General features: G+C 39.9%; 1 protein-coding gene and 1 pseudogene across 2 annotated transcripts in view; both read left to right on the forward strand.

The window, feature by feature from the left end:
* The window catches only part of PHLPP2 (PH domain and leucine rich repeat protein phosphatase 2), a 95,166-nt gene that overhangs the window by 14,356 nt on the left and 59,820 nt on the right, over positions 1 to 20,990 (forward strand). The window contains exons 2-3 of one of the 2 annotated variants that reach the window (XM_011976738.1): positions 3,329 to 3,618; positions 15,982 to 16,115. In XM_011976738.1, coding sequence (XP_011832128.1) covers positions 3,335 to 3,618; positions 15,982 to 16,115 — 418 coding nt within the window. In that variant the 5' untranslated portion in view covers positions 3,329 to 3,334. Of the gene's footprint in view, positions 1 to 3,328; positions 3,619 to 15,981; positions 16,116 to 20,990 lie in introns of those variants that run through there. The other variant, XM_011976739.1, reaches the window with a different exon arrangement.
* Positions 19,621 to 20,069, forward strand: LOC105537247 (annotated as a pseudogene).

The following is a 20,990-nucleotide window of genomic DNA, read 5'->3' on the forward strand; positions in this document are numbered from 1 at the left end:
TTTTTTTTTTTTTTTTGAGACGGAGTCTTGCTCTGTCGCCCAGGCTGGAGTGCAGTGGAGCCATCTCAGCTCACTACAAGCCTCGCCTCCCTGGTTCACGCCATTCTCCTGCGTCAGCCTCCTGAGTAACTGGGACTACAGGCGCCTGCTACCACGCCCGGCTGATTTTTTTTGTATTTTTAGTAGAGACAGGGTTTCACCGTGTTAGCCAGGATGACCTCGATCTCCTGACCTCGTAATCTGCCTGCCTCAGCTTCCCAAAGTGCTGGGATTACAGATGTCAGCCGCCGTGCCCAGCAACCTTGGAAAGTTTTCTGAAGACTTTTTTGTTGATTATGTGGAACAGTGTCTGCTTATTCTTTCTTCTCCACTGAGTACAGAATGCAGAGCTTCGTATAAATAGTGCTGTTCTATATGGAATACTGTTTTCAGATGGTCCAGTTAATCTTTCCAAAATATTAAAAAATGAGGAATATTTAAAATTTAGCAGTATTTACGTGCTAAATATTTAACTATTAGCAATATTTGACTAGTGGTTAAAATTATTTAGTAGTACAAATACGATAGTGCCTATGTTTACGCAGTGAGCACTTGAATGCCCTTTCATTCAGGGATGTTCAGCTTCGAGAAAATGCATTTGATGAGAAAACTAGTTCTCACTTGTAGCAGGGGTTTATCCTACTTCTCTAAAGTTAGAATCAGTAATCCTCATGGTTTTGAATAGCAATGCCTGAATCCCCAAGATCTGCAAAACAGTTTTCCTGAGTTCGTCTGCATTTAAACAATAAAGCCATTCTTACTCTGGTTTTTCTTTCTTCCCACATAGAAATACCTGCTAACTTTTCATTCCTCTGTCTCCGCCATCTTTAGAAATGTATTACCTTCAAATATTTAATCTTAGTAATTATAAAAATAATATTTGCTGTATTTATAGGTATTTCTGTTTTCCAGTGAGGAATACTACTAAAAGTATTTTATTTACTCCCATTCACTTTGCAGCTGCTGCAAATATGTAGGGTTCTCCATAGAAATGGGGATATTTTCCCCCCAAGTTTGTTCAGCTTCTTGCCAGAGCTAATTGGATTAAAGTACAGATTGGGAATAAATTTCTGTGATGTCAACTGAGTTCTGCAAACACTCCTGTGTCACCCAGGTGTTGACATGCTAGAAGTGGAGAAGGGGAAGAAAAATAAATAAATAAAACCCATTGTCATAGATGTGGTATTAGAGGTGTACTCAAGGTGAAGAAGTTCTTAATTCTGTCTAGGTAATTCGTTAATTCTATCTAGTAAAAATGTCTGGTAGTCATTAATTCCGTCTAGGGAGAATGAGGATAGGAGATATGGAAGGCTCCATAGAGAAGGTGATGCCTGAGTAGGATTTTGAAGAACAACTTGTCATATGGATGAGGTGCAAGATAAAGAAGGATATTTCAGACAAGCCACAGAATTGTGGTGTACTTGGTGTGTCTGGAGAGCTGCAAGTAGTTGGATGTGATTGAAACATGGAGTAAAGGGCAGTAGTAGGGAATGAAGCTGGAGAGGTGCAGCTGTGGAAGTGTCAGTGGAAATTTCTTTTTTATCAAAAAGAACAGACATAGCCCATCATAAAAATAGAGCAGGCAAATGTTGATCTTTAGAAACTTGTTATATTACCTGTAGAAATTGTTTTTGCTTTGAGATAACTTTGCAATATATGAATTTCACATACTTAAATTATCAAATGCGACATTAATTTGTTTTGTTTTAAACAGTGCAAGAATAGTAAGTATATTTGTGCAGTATTGTGCCGACATTGCACTTGGCTTATTTGGGATGTAAAGCAAAGGGTTAGGACCCTGGAGAAACACACATTTTCATAAGGAGACGTGTACAAAAATGTTTATTGCTTAATTGTTTCTAGCAGTGAAAAATTGGAAGCAAACTAAATGCTGTCAGCAGGAGAGTGGATAAAGTTTGGTGTATTTGTATAAGGGAATATTATTCAAATGAATGAACTGGGTATATTAACACAGTTGTATCTCTAAAGCAATATTGAACTAAATAAAATTACAGGGTGAAGCATAAATATTGTTAAGGATTAGATGAAGTTTAAATTAGGTAAGACAATACTATGTATGGTTTATAGATAAAAGTTTTTTTTTTTTTTTTTTGAGATGGAGTCTCACTGTCACCCACACTGGAGTGCAGTGGCACAATCTCGGCTCACTGCAACCTCCTGGGTTCAAGTGATTCTCCTACCTCAGCCTCCCAAGTAGCTGGGATTACAGGCACGTGCCACCACACTCGGCTAATGGCTAATTTTTTTTCTTTTTTTTTTTTTTTCTTTCATTTTTAGTAGAGACAGGGCTTCACCATGTTGGCCAAGCTGGTCTTGAATTCCTGACCTTAAATGATTCACTCACCTGGGCCTCCGAAAGTGCTGGGATTACACGTGTGAACCACCTTGCCCAGCCTAACATTTCTCTTTTTTGAGATGGATGGAGTCTTGCTCTGTCACCCAGGCTGGGAGTACCGTGGCACTATCTTGGCTCACTGAAACCTCTGCCTTCCAGGTTCAAGCAATCTTCCCACCTCAGCCTCCCAGGTAGCTAGGATTACACACGTGTGTCACCACGGCTGGCTAATTTTTTTGTATTTTTTAGTAGAGATAGGGTTTCACCATGTTGGCCAGGCTGGTCTCGAATTCCTGACCTCAAGTGATCCACCCGCCTTGGCCTCCCAAAGTGCTGGGATTACAGATATAAGCCACTGTGCCCACGCAAAATACTAAAATTTCTATTTTTGAGAGACAAGGTCTCGCTGTGTCACCCAGATAGGATTGCAGTGGCACAATCACAGCTCACTGCAACCTCAACCTCCCAGGCTTAATCTGTCCTCCACCTCAGCCTCCCAAGTAGCTGGGACTACAGGCATGTGCCACCATGCCTGGCTAATATAAAAAAAAAATTGTAGAGATGGGATGTCGCTATCTTACCCAAGCTAGTCTTGAACTCCTGGCCTCAAGCAGTCCTCTCATCTTGTCCTCCCAAAGTGCTGGGTTTACAGGCCTGAGCCACTGCAACCCACTGTTTTGTTATTCTTGACACGTTTTGAAAAACACAAGAGAGGGTCAAAGAAGATGATGGATGGAAACACAGCAGTAAAGAAAATTAAGTTATCTGAGTTAATAATGAATGAGCATGACAGCTGTAAAGTGCGCCAAAAAGGAGGGGATACATGAACAGAGTGTTGGGGAATATAAAGTAGAGAGAGGTGGGGTGAGGACTGAAATGTCTAATTCAGTCAGATGTTCTAGCTAACGATTTCTTTCTCTTGATATTTTTTAGAGAAATATGAAACGCAATGGGAGCAGAAATTGTTTGAATAGGAGAAGTAGGTTTGGTTCTCGAGAAAGAGACTGGCTAAGAGAAGATGTAAAGAGAGGCTGTGTTTACCTTTATGGAGCAGACAGTACCACTGCCACTACAACCACCACCACCTCCTCTTCCTCTTCCTCCTCCTCCTCTTCCTCTGACTTACATCTCGTCCTTTGCACTGTAGAGACACCAGCATCAGAAATATGTGCTGGAGAGGGAAGAGAAAGTCTTTATTTACAGCTTCATGGAGACCTGGTCAGGTGAGGTCTCAGTTTTATCACTCTAATTCTACTGTAATATAAACAATGTTTCTGTTTAGAACTGGACTTTAGGATTTTAATTCTGCCAGAACTAGTGTTGATTACAGACTCACTGGGCCTCAAGATTTGTCCTTGGAAGGCTGACTTTATGAATCTTGAATTTAAAAACTACTGACCAAGGAAAATTTGAGAGTTCTTTGATTTGGAATACACCATAGGTCAGATATCTAAATTTAAAAATAAGTATTTTAAAAGTTAAATTTCTTTGGCTGGGCACGGTGGCTCATGCCTGTAATCCCAGCACTTGGGGAGGCTGAGGTGAGTGTATCACTTGAGGTCAGGAGTTTGAGACCAGCCTGGTCAACATGGCGAAACCCTGCCACTACTAAAAATATAAAAATTAGTCAGGCATGGTGGTGCACACCTGTAATCCCAGCTAGTCAGGAGGCTGAGACATGAGAATCTCTTGAACCTGGGAGACCGAGGTTGTGTTGAGCCGAGATTGTGCCACTGCACTCCAGCCTGGGTGACAGAGCAAGACTCTGTCTCAAAAAAAAAAAGGAAAAAAGTTGTTTTTTTTGAAAAGCGTAAATAGAATGAAATTTTAAAAAGGGTATAGAGTGAGATGTACTTTTCTGTCCACCATTCCCCAACTACCCAGGCCTGTTTTTGAAGATAGTTATTACCAGCTTCTCACGCATGCTAGGAGTATTCTGTTTAATTATAAGCATTTATGTGCCCATGCATGAGTATGTCTCTCTACATGTATTATAAATTTTAAAACTCTGGTGCTGTGTGCAACACATTATTGACTTAGTATCTTTTAGATATCTTTCCATGTTAATATTTATATAGTTGTCGTTTATTTAATGGCTGCAATAGTGTTCAATTTTGAGTCTACTATAATTTTAGCCAATCTTCTATTAATGGACATTCAGGTTGTTACCAGTTCTTTGCTACTACAAGAAGTGCTGCAATGAGTATCCACGTAGCTGTGGTGTCTCTCATATGTGAGAGTCTGGATGATAAACTCCTGGAAGTGGAACAGCTGGCTCAAAGGATATGCACATTTTTAGTTTTCATAGTTACTGTCAAATTCCTCTTCAAAGAGGTTATATTTCCTTCAGAAATATAAAAGTCTATCTGTCTCCCCCTTACTTTCACAAAAACATGTTAGTATTAAATTTTATGTGTAAATAGAGACATACACATGCATGAGCTCAGACTTGCGTGTAAATAGAAATGATTGTTAACAGTTTTAAAATTAGAGAATCATAAAGTCAGCATTCCGGGCCAAGTGACTTAGATTTCTGCAAATGTGATAGGAATTTTGTTGTTTTGTTATTTTAATTTTCATTTATCTTTATGAGCATATTTTCATGGGTTTAAAAGCCATTTGTGTCTTGAAAAATTTTTATATAAATGTGAAGGAACTATTTTTATAACAGTCTTATACTATGCGTGTGAACTCTTTGATTCAGCTTTTTAAAGAAAATCACTGTTAGTTCTTTGAATTAGATGTCAAATAAGAGCTCTTTAAATGCCTGACCATGATTTTTCTCTCCTCCCCGTTTCCTGTCATTAAAAAAATGTCTTGAAACAGAATTCAAAGCTGTGGATTTAATACTGTTGAAAGTGAAAAGGAAGCTCCCACTTACACCTTAGAAGTGTGGTAATAATAGTAACACCTTTAGCTGAGCTAAAATTTGATGTCATTTTTAAAGTCTAAACTGAGATCTACTATGTGTTCTTTTTAGGATTTGGACTAATTCCTGAAAAAGTAGATTAGCATTTGAATGTTTTCCTTGTTCACCAGTTAACTACATTTGCTAAATCCATTTGTAAAATGAAAGGATCAGACTGGGTGATCCTTAGGCTTTTCTAAATCTTAACACTGACTCTGATCTAATTTTATCAGGTGGAAAGCCTTGACCTAGATTATATCTGGTAGTGATTGATTAACTTATTTAAGTGTATGACGTATTCATTTGTATAGTAATGTTTATGTATACAAAGATACTAGAAATATGAAGAAAACCCCACTGGAATTGACTTGCTACTAGTAGTTGTGTAGTTAAGAATCTGAATGTGATAGTTTATTTACTTATGTGAATCTAAACTGTACTTAAAAGTGAGGAGATTGTTTCTTTTTAGCCCTGTAGCCTTCATCATTTATAATGAAATAGCCCTTTGAAGGTATAATTGATTAGAAAATAATGAAAACACTATTGAACTGTGGTTTCAAAGAGTAAATATATTTTCATTGCTGGAGTAGGAGCTCAATAACTTTTATCCAGCTAAGGATGATGATGATGGTAGATTTCAGCTAACATTAAGTGCTTTCATGTGTTAGTGTGCTTAGTGCTTTATGTGCATTTTCTCATTAAATCCTCACAGTAACTCCAAGGGAGTTAGTATCATTGCTTTTAGATGAGGAAGATTGAGTCCTTGAGGGAGATTCAGTAACCTGCTCAGGGTCAGGCAGGTACTGCCCTGCAGTTGGAATGCCTGAATCATTCAAGGTAGATGATGGACTTCGTTCTAAGTAAAGGCCAGCTGTGACAGAGGAACTGGCACAGCAGCGACCTTTCCTCAGTTTCACTATTTAATCGCGCTTATTTCAAGATCTTTTTTGATCTGTTACTCAGCTGTTTCTTGTTTATGATCAGTCTTACATTATCTAATCAAGGGAGTAAGTACTTTCTTCTAATAGCCCTTTATCAGCTAATTGACAATCTAAGGCATTATCTTTTTAAAGAACTTTTTGCTGATTATTGAAGTATGTTCACCGAAGAAATTTTGGAAAATGAAAAAGCATAAAGAGAAATGATAATAATCAATGCTTATGCTTTATATAAATTACCTCATTTAATCCTCACAACCATCTTGTGAGGTAAACACTGTCCCCATTTTATAAATGAGGAAAATAAGGTTTCACAGGGTTAAGCATCTCATCTAAGTGCAATCAGCTACTAAGTGGTAGTGCTGGAGTTTGAATCCTGGCATTCTGACACTACATCTGTCTTCTGTATTGCCTCCCCATAGTAACATTATTTTTCCCCAGATCTTTTTTCAATTCCACATACTTTTAAATATTTATGTATTTGGGCTCATATATTCGGTTTTATATCCTGTCTACTTAGTGGATCGTCTTAATTTCTTTCTTTTTTTTTTTTTTTTTTGAGACGAAGTTTCACTCTTGTGGCCCAGGCTGGAGTGCAGTGGTGTGATCTCGGCTCACTGCAACCTCTACCTCCCAGATTCAAGTGATTCTCCTGCCTCAGCCTCCCAAGTTGCTGGGATTACAGGCATGAACCGCCATACTTGGCTAATTTTTTGTATTTTTAGTAGAGATGGGGTTTCTCCATGTTGGACAGCCTGGTCTCGAACTCCTGACCTCAGGTGATCTACCCGCCTCGGCCTCCCAAAGTGCTGGGATTACAGGCGTGAGCCACCGTGCCCGACCGGATCATCTTAATTTCGTGGTGTCATTAGAAATTCTTTAGACACCAGTTTTAATAGTTACAGAATATTCCTCTGTATGGATACACTATAAGTTGAGACATAATAGGCAATAATGGTTTAGAGGTTGGATTCTGGAATCAGAGTGTGTGGGTTCAAATCCTGGCTTCGACAGTTACTATACAGGTTATATATAATGCTCTGTGCTTCAGTGTAGTAATCTGTAAAATGGAAGATGGTAATATTTACATTATTGAGTTATGAGGATTAAATTAATTGTACGTGATATGAAGATTAAATGAATTAATACTTGTAGTGCTGCTTAAACTGTCCACCTGTGGGGCTTGTTCACATACAGATTCTGTTTCAGTAGGTTTAGGTGGGGCCTGAGAATGTACATTTCAATTAAGCTCCTAAGAGATGTGCTGTACTTCAAATAACAAGGAAGTAAAGTACTTCGATTGATGTCTGGCACCTAACAAGTGCTCAATAAATATTACCTATTTCAGTTGTTTGAAATCATGCAACTCTTAGAAGTGGTGTTGCTTTGACTAAACTATTGCCCATAAATTGTCACCCTGCTGATTTCCCTAGGCTAGGTCCTGGAAATGGGATTACTGGGATTAAAATTACCCCACATTTTCTCTGAGTTATTCATTACTACTTTTTTTTTTCCAACCATGAGTTATCACTCAAATATAACTCAAGATTATTACTAATTTATAGAATTTTAGCGCTTGAAGAAACCTTAGAGACCATCTGCTGGTGAAACTAAATCTACCCTACAATCGTCCCACCTTGCCATTTGGAAATATGTGTGGGAACAGGGTTTTTGGGTTGTCATAACTGCTGGGAGGAATTACAGAATTTAGGTGGCAAGGGCCAGAGAGGCTTATTGAAATGTGTGTGTGCCAGGTGCAGTGGCTCAAGTCTGTAATGCTAGCACTTAGGGAGGCCGAGGCAGGAGGATCGCTTGGGCTCAGGAGTTCTAGACCAGCCTGGGCAACATGGTGAAACCCTGTTGCTACCAAAAATATTAATACAAAAAATTAGCCAGGCATGGTGATGCACACTTGTGGTTCCAGTGCACGCAGTACTTGGGAGGCTGAGGTAGGAGAATCGCTTGAGCCTGGGAGGCGGAGGTTGCAGTGAGCCAAGATTGCACCACTGCATTCCAGCCTGGGCGACAGAGAGATCCTGTCTCAGAAAAAAAAGAAAAAGAAAAATGTGTATCGGACAACACTGTACAGCCAAGGATTTTCCTGCCCCAAAAGTCAGAAACTTCCCCATTAGGAAACACTGAGGCCATTTCCCTTTGTTTAATAAATGTGAAAATAGACTCAGAGGGTTCAGGTTGAAAGCACATTCCTGCAGCTGGCTGGTGATAAATTGGTCTTGTCTCTCAATATGCTACTGCTTACAATTAAAATATTTGGCTTGACTTTTCTATTGAACTGTTTTGAGTGATAAAAATGACTCACTAGTGAAGCTTAGTGTAATCATTGCCTCCTGTCTGAGAAGTTGTTAAGATCATTTGTGATAACATGGATTGCCCTTTGGCTGATGGTCATATACTTTTATTCTTAGTCATCAAAATAACCAAGTTTTTCTTTTTTTAATTTTTATTTTTTCATTTATCAGATGAGAAGAGAAACTAAGATTTCTGAATAGTCAGTAGCTATCTTTTAAAATTATTTTAGAACCAATAGGGTGTGTATAACAGAAAATAGCGCCCTTGGGATTTGGGATGCTGAGTTCTGATTCCCGTTTGCTGAGTCACTAAAATTTTGTTTGCCATATTTTGAAATTATAAAGGTGGAATGAAAAATTCTGTTTTAGGATATGTACTGAACTGATTACCACTGAATGGGGAAAAGGAGTTTTTTTCCCTACATATTTTTGTACTATTTAAAAATTTTTAAAGAGTACTTTATATGTTACAAAATTGGAATATAGGTAAATAATTTATTTTGAAACATTTTTTATACATTTTAAAACTTCCGAAATCAGCATATATATTAGAGTTGATGGTAGGTTACAGTTTAATTGCCAGAATTTTTTAAAATTTATTTTTCTTTTTTAAAAAATATAGAGATTGAATCATGCTATGTTGTCCAGGCTGGAGTACTGTGGCTATTCACAGGCCCTATCAAAACACTCAACAGCCTTGAACTCCTGGGCTCAAGTGATTCTCCTGTCTCAGCCTCCTGAGTAGCTGGGACTACAGGGGCACGCTACTGCACCTGGCTAGATTTTTCTCTTTTTTTTGTTTTTTGAGATGGAGTCTCACTCTGTTGTCCAAGCTGGAGTGTAGTGACACAATCTCAGCTCACTGCAACCTCTGCCTCCTGGGTTCAAGTGATTCTCCTGCCTCAGCCTGCCGAGTAGCTGGGACTACAGGCACGCACCATCACGCCCAGCTAATTTTTGTATTTTTAGTAGAGATGGGGTTTCACCGTGTTGGCCAGGATGGTCTTGATCTCTTTGTCAAGCGCGTCTGTGTGAAGAGACCACCAAACAGGCTTTGTGTGAGCAATAAAGCTTTTTAGTCACCTGGGTGCAGGTGGGCTGAGTCCAAAAAAGGAGTCAGCAAAGGGAGATAGGGGTGGGGGCAGTTTTATAGGATTTGGGTGGGTAGTGGAAAATTACAGTCAAAGGGGGTTTTTCTCTTGTGGGCAGGGGTGGGGTTTACAGGATGCTCAGTGAGGGAGCTTCAGAGACTCATTACCCACGAGAAGGAATTTCACAAGGTAATGTCATTAGTTAAGGCAGGAGCCGGCATTTTCACTTCTTTTGTGGTTCTTCAGTTGCCTCAGGCCATCTGGATGTATATGGGCAGGCTTGGACTCAGAGGCCTGACATTCTGGTCTTCTTTTATTAATAAGAAACACAAAACAAAATAGTGGTGGGGTACTGGGGTGGCAGAAATTTTTGGGGGTGGTATTGTAGCAGGATGAGCCGTGGACAAAACCCCTCAGACACTGAGGTAGTGAAGGGAATGGCTTTAATCAGCTGGGTGCATTGGCAGGCTAACGTCTTAAAATCCGAGCTCATCAGGTGCTCAACTTCTGTCCCTTTTAAGGGCTCACAACTGGAAGGGGGTCCGTGTGAGAGGGTCATGATCGATTGAGCAAGCCAGGGGGTATGTGACAGGGGCTGCAAGCACTGGTGGTCAGAGTGAAACAGAACAGAATGGGAGGTTTCACGGTGTCTTTACATACAGTGTCTAGAATCTATAGATAACATGAGTTGCTAGGTCAGGGATGGAATTTTAACTACCAGGCTTAGGTCAGGCAGGCCCAGGCCTGGTTTCCAGTCTGATTCCTAGGCGCCGGGCTACCTGCCTTTAGTTTTGCTTCTCTTTCCTTTTCTGAGTATAAAACAACGTAAAACAATATGAGAGGGTCTCTCTCTTTCCTCAGTATGGAGAGATAATGGGCGATGTTTCTCAGGGCTGCTTTGAGCGGGATTGGGGCGGCGTGGACACCTTAAAGAAAGGCTTTGACCTCGGTGACCTCGGGATTCGCCCACCGCTGCCTCCCAAAGTGCTGGTATTACAGGTGTGAGCCACTGTGCCCTGCTGATTTTTCTTTCTTAATGGTTATTCTGACACCAGCTGGCTTGCTGTAATACAGTTCTGACACTGACTGCCAGAGTTAGTGCAGACTTCACAAGTTAAAGGGCAAGGTCCCCAACAAGATTGCCCTTCAGACTCCAGCTGCACTTCTGACCAACTGTCTACAAAGAAGAACTTGGCAGAATTTAGGAAGGTGCTATACTTACAATTACAGTTTTAGCTTGATGCAAATCAGCACCAGCCAACTGAAGAGACACATAGGGTGAGGTCTAGAAGAGTCCCAAATATGGAACTTTGTGCCCTCTCCCAGTGTAATCAAGGCCTGTCACCCTCCTACCATATTGAGCAGTTCATCAACTAGAAAGCTCCACTGAGCTTCAGTACAATATTTTTATTCGGGATTCTTTATGAATGCATGATTGGTTGAATCTTTGACCTCATGATTCAACTCAATCTCCAGCCCCCTGTGCTTCCTCACCCAGGTCAGGGTGGCTCAGAGCCCCAACCCTCTAATCATACGGTGGTTGGTCTTTTCTGGTGACCAGCCCCTGTCCTGAGTCTTCTCATCTCTTAGCATAAACTGAGGGGTGATCCAAGGGGCTCATGAATAACAAAGACACTCCTGTTATTTAGGAAATGCTAAGGATTACAGTCTTCTACCAGGCACCAGGGACAAAGACCAGCTGTATTCTTTATTATTCAGCCATGGTGCGTAAAAAATATTATCTTTTAAATCATGATATATGGGACTTATCGAAATAATGGTAATTTTAAAACATAACTCTTTTAGGTTTCTTGGTGTGAATAAGTTAACACATAAAGTGGTTTGAGCTCTCTTCTGTTTAAATTATTTTAACTATATATAAAATAATTTGGTTTGCCTAAAAAGAACCTAGGTTTTATGAAACCGACACAGGTTCCTACCCTGATATCATTATGTACTAGTTGTGTGACTCTGAATCTTATTTTTCTTATTTGCAAAATATACATAGTTTTGTAATAAACACTTTCAGCAAAACTAATATACATAGTTTTGTACTAATTAAACACTTTCAGTTTTGCACTAATTAAACACTTTCAGGTATGAAATAAACATTCATCGAAATATCCCTATTGTTTCTATTTGTATTATCTATATTATTGATTTTAACATTTGCAGATTTTACCTTTATAGGTAAAGGATTACAGGCAGTCAAGGATTGAGTTTTAATCTGAATTTGATGTAGAACATAGTACTGTTCTTTGTTAGGGTCTTTGATTCGATGTGTTTGATTTTAAAAGTGTAAGGTTTGGCGCCCCCCACTATTAACTAAAACTCTTGTGAAATGATACTTGGAATGAAATTTACTCTTCTCTTCTTACATATATCTTAACTACAGGGACTGCTTAGAATAAATAATACAGAATGATACTACTCTTGGCTAAGAGGTATAATCTGCTGTTAACAGCATTGCTGTGTCCGTTGGCTGGTTTGGAGAGAAATTACCATATGCACCTATATTCAAATTTACATGTACTGTAGTAGCTCTTACAAGCATTTGAAGCAAACCAAAGCTGTTACTCCAAAACTATTGTCTCCTTAAAGCAGTAGTAGAAGTAATTCAGTTGCTGAATAGAACTTTTTGTTGCCAGCATTACTTTCTCTCACACCTGTTTTGCAGTATGTAATTTCCCTTTGATTGGTGAGAGATTTAACAAATAGCTAATTACCAGACTCTTAAACTTTTGCAACTTTGAAACACAAAATTGAACTGTAAGCACATTATAGCATTTCCCTCCCCAATACTGTCTACTTTTTTCAGCAGATGAGTTTAATGAGTAAATGGAATTAGTCCTTCATTTTACTTGTTTTTGTACTTCTTGAAATACTACTCGTTTACTTAGAAGAAAGAAAATACTTTCTTAGGGTAGATATGTATAAGGAGGTCCGGGTGCGGTGGCTCATGTCTGTAATCCCAGCACTTTGGGAGGCCAAGGCAGGCAGATCACGAGGTCAGGGGTTCAAGACCAGCCTGGCCAATATGATGAAACCCTGTCCCTACTAAAAATACAAAAATTAGCCAGACATGGTGGCGTGGGCCTGTAGTCCCAGCTACTTGGGAAGCTGAGGCAGAAGAATTGCTTGAACCCGGGAGGCGGAGGTTGCAGTGAGCCAAGATTGCACCACTGCACTCCAGCCTGGGCAACAGAGTGAGACTCCAGCTCAAAAAAAAGAAAAAGAAAAAGAAAAAAAAAAAGACATGTATAAGGAGGGTTTCCAAAATCTACAGAGCCTTTTTAGGTCAGGACATTTGGTCATCTGAAATATGTCAGAATTGGGATGCTTCCATTTCTCTCAGTTTTCTAAAGAGAAATAGAAAAATAGAGCACACGAGATTTAGCCTGAAAGTGTAATTATTTGTTGGGCCTGAATATGTGATCATTATATGGAATGATAGTGTTTAAATACATTGAACTGTAGGGGTCAGGTAGAATTTGTATTATATTAGGAAGGTATCTTAAGATACTTCATAGACTCTTGATTTCTGAGATGCTCTAAAGATCATCTGGCCCAGTTTGATTCTCACAGGTGTTTCTTCTAAAATATCTGTGACAGATGGCTCTCCAGGTCTCTCTGAGCAGTTTTGAGAGGCAGTTCGTTTCATGGTTGATCATCTCTAATCGTTAAAATTCTTCCTCATATGTAGCTTAAATCTACGAATGCACCTTCTCATTGTTCCGAGTCCCATTCTTTGGAGCAGTACAGAGTAAGTCCAATCCGCCTCAACATTTGAAGATCTGTCTCTTTATATCCTTACTCTCCTTGTCTTCAAGTTAATCCTCCCATCAGTTTATTCATATTGTATGGTTAGTTGACCTGTCTCCAGGATGCCGTTTATGAAAAGTCCTCCTTAAAACATATCTTTCTCAGAAGAATCCCGTCATTGTGCTGGGAAAATGCCTAACGTTGTCATAGACAATGAATTTTGTAAATTTTGGTTTTTGTTTGGCTAGGGATTAATTGTAATTGATGTCTACATAATCTGAAAAGTTTATTTCCCATTTCTCTTTAATTCAGTCTTTATTGGTCATTACAGGCTTTTGGTCTTTGATCATTCCCCATGTAGCAGTTCATTCTGAGTTTATTTGATAGTTTCCGGAAGCTAAAATACTGAACTGAGCAGTCAGGAGAGGCCAGGTGGTGGTTTTATTTTTGTCTTTTTTGTACATCAGTATGATTTCTGTTCCTAAATTATCGTTTTGTTACAGTTGTTTATGTTCAGCTTTGTAGTTGTTCAGCTTGTTGCCAACAGCATTTTCTAGTTCTTCAGCTACAAAATGCAGACATTGTTCATATCTTTTTGTCATGATGGGAAATGCATCATGTTTCTTGTAGTTATTAATAATATAATTCTTAAGTTTTCTTTTCATTTTTTTTTTTTTTTTTTTTGAGATGGAATCTCACTCTGTTGCCCAGGCTGGAGTGCAGTGGTGCGATCTCGACTCACTGCAAGCTCTGCCTCCCGGGTTCACGTCATTCTCCTACCTCAGCCTCCCGAGTAGCTGGGACTACAGGCGCCCGTCACCACACCCGGCTAGTTTTTTGTATTTTTGGTAGAGATGGGTTTTCTTTTTTTTTTGTTTTTTTGAGACGGAGTCTCTGTCTGTCACCCAGGCTGGAGTACAGTGGCGCAGTCTCCACTCACTGCAAGCTCCGCCTCCCGGGTTCATGCCATTCTCCTGCCTCAGCCTCCAGTGTGGCTAGGACTACAGGCACCCGCCACCACACCCGGCTAATTTTTTTTTTGTATTTTTAGTAGAGGCAGGATTTCACCATGTTAACCAGGATGGTCTCGATCTCCTGACCTCGTGATCCACCCGTCTCAGCCTCCCAAAGTGCTGGAATTATAGGTGTGAACCACTGCGCCCAGCCAGAGATGGGTTTTCACCGTGTTAACCAGGATGGTCTTGATCTCCTGACCTCGTGATCCTCCCACCTCGGCCTCCCAAAGTGCTGAGATTACAGGCGTGAGCCACCGCGCCCAGCTATTCTTAAGTTTTCTAAACAGTTCTTTAAATGTTCTTTTAGACCTTTTGAACACATACAGACTTTCCTATGCTTGCTTTTGGTGGTTGTTTGAGATGGGAGAAATATTCTATTTTTATTCTAACTAAAATTGTTAGTCTTAAAAGTTTTTAGAATAATAATTGTCAACATCTTATTGAACACTTACTACATATGAGATATTTTGCTAAGCACTTTTCATACTATATAGTATCTTGTTGTAAGTATATAAATAAATTTAAACATCTTATGAGTTAGGTATTATTGTTATTCCCATGATAATGATGAGGATTTAAAACAGTGAGAGTGAATAACTTGTACTGGGGCATGCAGTTGGTAAGTGGCAGGACTAAGACTTGAACCCAGGCAGTTGACTGTTGGAGCCCATATATTTAGCCACTGTATTTATAACTGGTTTCTGGTAAAAGCATTATAAAAGAGCTGTCTTGCTATTATGACTGTTATAGCCCCTTGTATCAAAATACACGTTATCACTTTTTTAAAAAAAATTTAATATTTTTCAGTATTTTAAGTCTGTAATTTAAAATACAGTGTTACCAGAGGCCACAAGTGATTGCAGGACATTCTGGTTTTACCTTAGCTTTCAATTAGGACCATGTAGTAGAATGATTTTTAGGGAGTTATTTTAAGGCGAATAAATAAATGGAAATTCTCAATTTTAATTTCTAATTTGGTAAATATCAGTAGATATAACACATGTAAACAGAAACTCTTTGTGATCCCCAAAGTATAAAGGGGTCCTGACACCAAAAACTTACACTTCTTTAGATTAGTTGTATCATAGAATATTAAAGAAAATCTTGACCTAGGAATAAAAAGCAAGACCAGATTTTGTATATTGAGTTACTACTTAGCCATGAAAAGGAATGAAGTCATGTCTTTGCAGCAACATGGATGGACCTGGGAGTCATTATCTTCAGTGAAATAACTCAGAAACAGAAAGTCAAATACTACCTGTTCTCTCTTACAAGTGGAAGCTAAATAATAGAGTGTGGGGTAATAGGCATTGGAAAAGCAGAAGGGTGTGAGGGTGGGATGGGGATGAACGATGAGAAATTACTTAATGAATACAATATACATGATTCGGGTGAGGATTACAGTAAAAGCCCAGACTTCACTACTAAGCAGTATATTCACATAATAGAATAGCACTTGTACCTCTGAAATTTATACAAATAAAAATAAAAATATTAAAAAATTAAATGAACCATTTTTATTACTTACCAAATATATGTATTTTTTTGAATTGTGTAATCAGGAGACTGGAACCTACTGAGCGACCTCTTCAGATCGTTTATGATTACTTATCCAGGCTGGGATTTGATGATCTTGTGCGCATACAGGAGGAGGCTACAAATCCTGACCTCGGCTGTATGATTCGATTTTATGGTGGTAAGAATTTATCAGTGGCTTTGTATCTTAACTACTTTTAAGCTGATCATTTGTGCCTCTATCTGCTGTCAGGTTTTTTAAAGTATTTTATCAAAATCGAGTTTTAAGCCAATTAACTAACGTAGTTAACACCAACCAAACAATAATAAAAACCAAGAGGTCAAGGATAAGGGAACACTTTAAAAATATTTTCTCTTTTTATTTTTACTTATTTTGCACTTGTATTTTGCTAACTTACTAGCATGATTTTATACCTTTGCCAGAATCTTGACTGGATCATGCTTTAGTAAATTATTTTTTCAAGCTCCTGGTAAAGCCTGTAAACTTCTGGATAGCTCAGAAATGTTGAGAGTAAGTAGTTATTATCATATATGACTTGACGTTGATGAATATACCTGTCAAATTTATATATTGGTGAATTTAGTGGGGTTTAAATCTAGGAATTTTGACTTCTGAGAAAAATATTTTAAGATGAATTTGAAGAACACAACCCATCTATCACTATAATACTTAGTTAAAAAAACAAAAACTTGGAACACAACAATTTTCTTATTTGATTGTGATTGAACCCTAGTTCTGCATTATGGTAGCCCCCCCTTGTCCATGGGGATTGCATTCCAAGATCTTTAGTGGACAACTGAAATCACAGATGGTACTGAACTCTATATATGCTATGTGTTTTCCTGTATACACATACTTGTGGTAAAGTTTAATTGATAAATTAGGGTAAAGTAAGAGATTGACAATATTTAATAATAATATAATTATAGCATTATACTGTAATAAAAGTTAGTGAATAGTCTGTCTCTCAAAATATCTTGTCCTATACTTACCTATTTTCAGACCATGATTGACTGCAGATAACTGAAACCTTGGAAAGCAAGACCACAGGTGGCGAGGGGGCTACTGTGTATATTTTTGTTCTAGAGTGAAAGTTGAACTTTTCTTTTACATGCAGTTAAATTGCACAGTGGTTGGCTCTGATGCCCCTATTTTTCCTACCACCACCTGATAAATTATAGCATATGCAGGATCTTAATATACTACACCCTTAAGAGGATATTTCCAGTAGAATCTAAAAGAGTACCAGTTTGTAGTACTTAAATTTTGAGGGGTCTTTCCAAAAGTAAGCTCTGTTGATGTAGAAAAGCTGGTATAGTTTGAGTGAGAAAATTAAGTTTGGGATGAAACTTAATAATCTTTGAAAATAGGCAATAATGCACCTGGTACCAAAAACAGAATTTGGCTAGATCGATAGATGAATTAGTTATCTGTTGGCTCTGTAACAAATTGCCTCAAAACTTAGGACTTAAAATGGTATAATAAATACTTAATAATTATGTAGTTTTTTGTGGGCCAGAAATCTAGGAGCAGTTTAGCTGGAGGGATAGTCCTGGCTTGGGTTTCATGAGATTTTAGTCATCTGAAGGCTTGAGTGGGGCTGGAACATTCACTTTCAGCATGGTTCACTCACCAACTGCTGGTAGGAGGCCTCAGTTCCCTCTTCTGTGGATCTTTCCATAGGGCTTCCTAGGTGTCTCAGGCAGGAGAATGGCGTCAACCCAGGAGGTGGAGCTTGCAGTTAGCCGAGATCGCACCACTGCACTCCAGCCTGGGCGACAGAGTGAGACTCTGTCACAAAAAAAAAGAAAAGAAATGAGTCACTAAACACAGCCCATACTATAGAGAGAGGAATTAGCTCCAGTGTTTGAAAGGAGGAGTGTCAAAGAATTTGTGGGTCTGTTTTTTTTTTTTTTTTTTTTTTTTTTTTTGAGACAGGGTCTTACCCAGTTGCCTAGGCTGTATGTAGTGCAATGGTGCCATCATGGCTCACTGCAGCCTCAACCTCCCAGGCCCAAATGATTCTCCCACCTCAGCCTCCCAAGTAGCTGGAACTACATGCACACACCACTGCACCTGGCTAATTTTTGTATTTTTTGTAGAACTGAGGTCTCGCCATGTTGCCCAGGCTGGTCTCAAACTCCTCGGCTCAAGTGATCCTCCTACCTTGGCCCCCTAAAGTGCTGGGATTACAGGCATGAGCCATCATGAGCAGCTAGATCTATAATAAAACTGATGCAGGATTTTTTCTTGACGCCTTTATGGGGCTTGTGACAGTGGTGCCCCATTTACTCAGCCCACCCTGTTCATCCCTTGTGGGGAGGGAATGTGCAGGTGAATGAGTGTGGAAACTGGCTAGCTGATTGGACACTGGTGGGAACAAACTGTGTTCATTGGGTTCTGTTGTACTCCACCCTTTGTGGGATGTAGCACATAGAAGAGTGAGTGCAGGAACTGGCTGTCTGCTTTAGCACCAGCAGGAATAGATTCTTTGCAGGCTTGCGGCAACGTCCAGGTGGGGGTGTCTGTGATCCCAAGGCCCCAGAGGACATGTTATAATGCTCTCTTAGCTCCGTCATCTGCAGACAGCAGTGTGTTATCAGCTCAGTGTTCCTTTTGCCTTGTTGCATAGGGCGGCTGCTGTCCACCAGCGAGGGCAAAGAGCCAGTGTGACAGTCTTTTTGAATACCAGCACTTGGTGTGTCTCGAATTCTTGTCTGGTGCCCAAGAGGAATGAGGTCATGCGGACAAATTGAAGGATGGTGAATGCGGAGAATTTTATTGAATGAAAACTGCTCTCAGTGAAGAGTGGAGCTGGAAAGGGGATGGGAAGGGCAGGTCGCTCTCCCCTGAAGCTTCTGTCTTCTGAAGTCAAGTTGCCTCTCCCTGATGTCTGGCTGCTTGTCTTCTCCGCTGGCTGAGTCTGGGGTCTTTATAGGCACAGGATGGGAGATGCTGTAGGTACTTTTGGAAAAGGCAACATTTGATTGGTAAAAAGACATTATTCAGAAAGAACCATTCGGGAGAGAGCAGACAAATAGGGATGGGAATTCTCACTTTGGGCCACAAGTTTCAGGCTTTTCAGCTTGCAGGTGGGGTTTTGCTGGGGACCCGCCTCTGTCTGCCTGGAATTTCTCTGCTTCCTGCCTCTATCAAAACTATCATAGAAAATATGCTTCCCTCTCACCTTTTTCCTCCAACCACCCAGTTCCTGAAACCAGACACAACTATTGTTAACCGAAGGAAAGAGTTGAAGTATTCTCTTTGAAGTAAATAGCTTAGTAATCAGCTTTAAATATTTTATGTGTAGAATTTTTGGTGCATTATCTTAGTTGGATTATAGTGTTAATAAGGTCAAGGTCATAAGGGCCTGAGTGCAAACCAGTTAATGTTGTGTTCTCTGGTTATAAAAGGACACTGGGTAGTGTCCCAGTCAGCCATTATGCAAATGCCAGTTATCAATCTTGCTGGAGAGGGAGTGCTAGGGGAAAAGTGAGTGGAATGACTCAGTTCAAATTCATGATGTAAAAGCTGTGGAAATAACATTTCACTAAAGTCAGGTTGAGTAGGTAGCATGATTAATCATAGGATTAAGAGAACATATAAATCCTCTGCAGCCAATTAAGCCGACTGTGTTCCTTTCCTCATGGGGGCTCAGTGTGCAATGGCTGCACACAGTAGCTTCCTTGGTAGTGTACTCAGCCTGTTTCTTGTATGGGTTGCTCTAAGGGACCTTGGAGACAGGACTTTCAGATGGATGTTCATGTCTCTGACTTTGCACTATCCCCAGTCTAGGCTCCAAACAGGTATGCGAGGTGCCTTTGGAAAGCCCCAGGGCACTGTGGCTGGGGTTCACATTGGCCAAATTATCATGTCCATTTGCACCAAGATGCAGAACAAGGAGCTTGTGTTGAGGCCCTGTGCAGGGCCAAGTTGAAGTTCCCTGGCCGCCAGAAGATCCACATCTCTAAGAAGTGGGGCTTTACCAAGTTCAGTGCAGATGAATTTGAAGACATGGTGGCTGAGAAGCAGCTCATCCCAGATGGCTGTGGGGTCAATTACATCCCCAACAGTGGCCCTCTGGACAACTGGCGGCGGGCCCTGCACTCGTGAGGGCTTCCACTGTGCTGCCCCCTCTTAATGCTCGCCAATGAATCCTACTTCCTGTTCACCTTAAAAAAAAAAAAAAGAGAGAGAAAGAGCAAACCCCTTACTTGTGTTGGAGAAAGTGGCATACAGAGAGTGTGATTGGTTAGGGAAGTTGTAGCTCTGGGACTGTATAGCTCAGGTAGCACAACTCTGTGCCTGAACATTTCTCTGTGTACTACATTCTCTGCACACATTGTTTAAAACAGCTTTGTCAAAAGAGCATAAATACAAACATCAGAAGCCAGATGCAAAATAATTACATCGTATGTTTCCATTCATTTAAAGTTCAGAAAACGGGCTAAACACAGCCATATTGTTTTGAAATGTGTGGCAATACTATTCTTTATCAAAATCTGTTCTTTCATAATAACAAAATTGTAGTGGGGCATATAACTGCCTGGCTACAGCCCATTTTGCAGCGTCTCTTGCAGTTAGATGTGTACATGTAACAAAGTTTTCTTCCATGGTATGGAGTGGACTTGATGTGCGCCACTTCTGCCTGTGCACACAAACCCCCAGTGTGTGCTTCTCGAGGCTCTAGTGCTCTTTTCCGCTCTGGTGGGCTAGGATGGCAATAATCAGAGCAATAATTGAAGTCAAGTGTGGAAAATTGCAGACCCTGAGTTACTTTTAAAAAAAAATTTATTTATTTATTTTTTGAGACAGAGTCTTGCTCTGTCGCCCAGGCTTGAGTACTGTGGTGCCATCTTGGCTCACTGCAACCTCCGCCTCTCAGACTGAAGCAGTTCTCCTGAGTCAGCCTCCTAAGTGACTGGGATTACAGGAACCCACCACCACAGCTGGCTAATTTTTGTATTTTTAGTAGAGACAGGGTTTCACCATGTTGTCCAGGTCTCAAATTCCTGACCTCAAGTCATCCGCCTT

Source organism: Mandrillus leucophaeus, unplaced genomic scaffold, assembly GCF_000951045.1.
Source record: "Mandrillus leucophaeus isolate KB7577 unplaced genomic scaffold, Mleu.le_1.0 Scaffold17, whole genome shotgun sequence".
NCBI classification, from domain to species: Eukaryota; Metazoa; Chordata; class Mammalia; order Primates; family Cercopithecidae; genus Mandrillus; species Mandrillus leucophaeus.